Source organism: Neltuma alba, unplaced genomic scaffold (genome assembly GCF_004799145.2).
Source record: "Neltuma alba isolate B1F8T4 unplaced genomic scaffold, ASM479914v2 tig00004954_pilon, whole genome shotgun sequence".
Taxonomy (NCBI): Eukaryota; Viridiplantae; Streptophyta; class Magnoliopsida; order Fabales; family Fabaceae; genus Neltuma; species Neltuma alba.
The window spans coordinates 78,243-81,163 of NW_021633927.1; the positions used below are offsets into that span (position 1 = coordinate 78,243).

General features: G+C 36.4%; 1 protein-coding gene across 1 annotated transcript; it reads right to left on the minus strand.

Annotated features, from left to right (window-relative positions):
* Positions 1-381: 381 nt before the first annotated feature.
* On the minus strand, positions 382-2,921 carry LOC114746386 (uncharacterized). The gene is made up of 6 exons (XM_028934603.1): positions 2,901-2,921; positions 2,213-2,299; positions 1,890-2,126; positions 1,509-1,673; positions 1,365-1,418; positions 382-789 (listed from the first exon to the last, which is right to left on the minus strand). The coding sequence occupies exons 1-6, from the start codon at positions 2,919-2,921 to the stop codon at positions 382-384; spliced, it is 972 nt and encodes a 323-aa protein (XP_028790436.1).

A 2,921-nucleotide genomic window follows, 5' to 3' on the forward strand; every position in this document is an offset into this window, starting at 1 on the left:
ATGGGTTAACCTAACTTATTGCGTGCCGGTAACTCTTTCCTGCCACTAAAATTTCCATTAAAATCACTGCCATAGGATTCATCAGTTGACTCAATTACTTGGCAAACTAAAAACCATAATCAATAAACTGGTTAACTTATTACTGGTAACTACTTCCTACCACCAAACTTTACCATTTTCTGGTGCGCTGCATTTTGAATGATGAACATATAATAATATTAAGGGATCAGGTGCATGAACTTGTAATAACATTAAGGGATAATTAATATGCATGTCACTAATGAAGTCTTTATAGTTTTTCTCTTTTTATAGTTTGTAAGGCGTATATTGATGAATAAAACATTTGGCAAATTCGAACATCACAGTCCATTAATATTGCTTTTAGATATATCGTATTAGTCGAATCAAACAAAGATCATGGGCAATTAGGGTTTCTGCCAGGACCCCAAAATAGAAGAATCTTCCCCAGTCATCAGAACGGCCAGATTGGACGTCATAGCAATTGGGACGATCAACCTGAGGGAAAGTGTTATCAGCAGGAACCATTTGGTTTTGACCATTAACAAATTTAATGTTCTTGAAATAGCTGGCTTTTCCAAAATGTTCTCTCGGAAATTGCCCTCTTCCCATTTGAGTTGTGGTGTGTTGCCCATTAGTAGCTGCATTTACAATTTGACCCCCCCACCGTATGATTGATGCACTATCAGAGAGGTGCGTGAACAGAGACGAAGGCCAATATCCCATAACTTTATCAGCACCATATTGCATCCAGTCTCCGTTGCTTTTGTCCTGCTCATCAATTATGCAAATTTTCTATTTCAAGAAAAAAAATATTTATACGGTTCTTGATATTCCAATGTAAGCCGGAGTTATAAAAAAGACAAATAGATCAAGTTTTTGTAACAAGCACAAGTTCTTAGAGGAACCACACCTCAAAAGCTAGTTGTTGGAGTTAAATTCAAGGCCTTATAACATATGAATATTAATGTGGCTTTTTGTATAACTTATATACATAAAGAGAAGTATATGGAATATGTAATTTTCTAATTGGTGAAGCTATATATTCCTGCAAAGAGAGAGGACACAACTAAGGAAAAATGGTACCTTCCAGATCATGATGGTGATATCATATTGGGAATTTGTGTCATTGTATACAGATAAGGGTTTGATGGTGCTTCCAACGGCTATTCCAGCGTTAAGACAAAGCCAGAACAGCGAAGATCATAACATCCTGAGCTTTTATCATTATCATTCTGTCATATCACAAATATTAAGAAAATATCAATGACAGAAATTAATAAAACATTTTAAAAAGCAAGAAGAAGAATTGTGGGGCTGCTAAGAACTTGGAAGTTGGAACTCACAGTCCAAAATGTAAAAAGTCTGGTTCGATTATCCCCATATAGATATGGATTCACCTGATTGTGCAAAAAGTAAACCAGCAAGTCAAAATACGTTTGTATATGTTCATATGGTTTCTAACGCTTAACTTGTATTGTTTATTTTACCTGCCACCCAGCAAAAATTGCATTGAGTTTTTGTTTATCGGCATCATTCATAACCCAAATTGCAGATACACTCCATTCCACGTCCTGTGGAACTTTAGGGTTCCAGACGTTCATGGTTCCCTTGCCTCCATAATATTTATCCCCTTTCACAAAAATTGAGGCATGCTGGACACTCCAAGAATATAAAAACATCAAATAAATGTCATAAATCTCGCATCAGAAGGCTACAATGAGAGGCCTGATGAGGCCTTTGTTCCCCAACTCTAACAGCTAGCTTTTGGGGTGTGATTCTCCTAAGAATTTATGCTCGTTACAATAAACAAAACAAAACACACACTAAGCTTGTAGTCTGGTTATTAGAGAGACCACATTTAGTGATACCTCGTTGACACGTTGACCTCCAGCGTATGACGGTAAGTGGCTTGTCTGGAGATTCTTCTCCCCAAATTGTTGGGTAGAACTTGTCCTCAATATGTCTTCTTCTGTTATTCTTCTAATAGGAATGGTTCCTTCTGGACAACTTCCACTTTGGTGCCAAAGTTGAGAAATTGGTGCTGATTTTGATGCCACGTTGCTTTTTTCAAACACTATCCCTTCTGGGTAAGAGCATGGCCTCATCTTCAATCATGTGAGAAATAATTAATAATTGCCTGGTTTCAAAATTTGAACCAGAGAAATAGTAAAACAAAAGGGAAACCTCGTACCCGAATTTTGTGATTTTTCAGTTTTGGGTGATCGAAAGCTGGTTGTTTTAAAATGTCAACACAGTCAATTATATCTCTATCAGGACTCTGCATTTAATCAGACAAATTGTTAGCACAGAGCATCATGAATTGTAAAACCCACAAATAATTTCAAATTTTCAGTAAAAGTACCCAAAAAAAAAAAAATTCACTTGCTTGCTTGCTTTATATATACACACGCATATGTCTACCTTGATACTCTTAACAGCCGGTTTGTTCAACTTCTTCAAAAGCTTCTGAGCATCGTCATTTGCACAAAAAGCAACAGGAAGCAGAACACAACCCAAGTCTTCTTATTTCTTAATTTGTTGGCCATGGTGAGAAATATGGAGTACCCTTTGTGGAAGTTCCCAAGTGGTTATTCGAGACGATGACACAGGAATTTATAGGCTGATTTGTGCTGTTACAATCTCAAATTATTTGATATTATCCTTCTTGACAAGATTTTCCTTGCAAGATGAATCTGGTAACAAGGATTAAAAAAAGGGAGAATCCCAATTAAATCCAGCCGAAATACCTAAATTCAGATTTAGGCCTACACTTTTAGCAAATTCCTAATTAGGCCATGAGACCTAATTAGGGATTTTTGAATGTTGTTAAATCTCCAAAATGCCCTTCTTCAATTAAAAAGAAAACTTGATTAATATACCTCTCCCGAGTAATTCCTCAT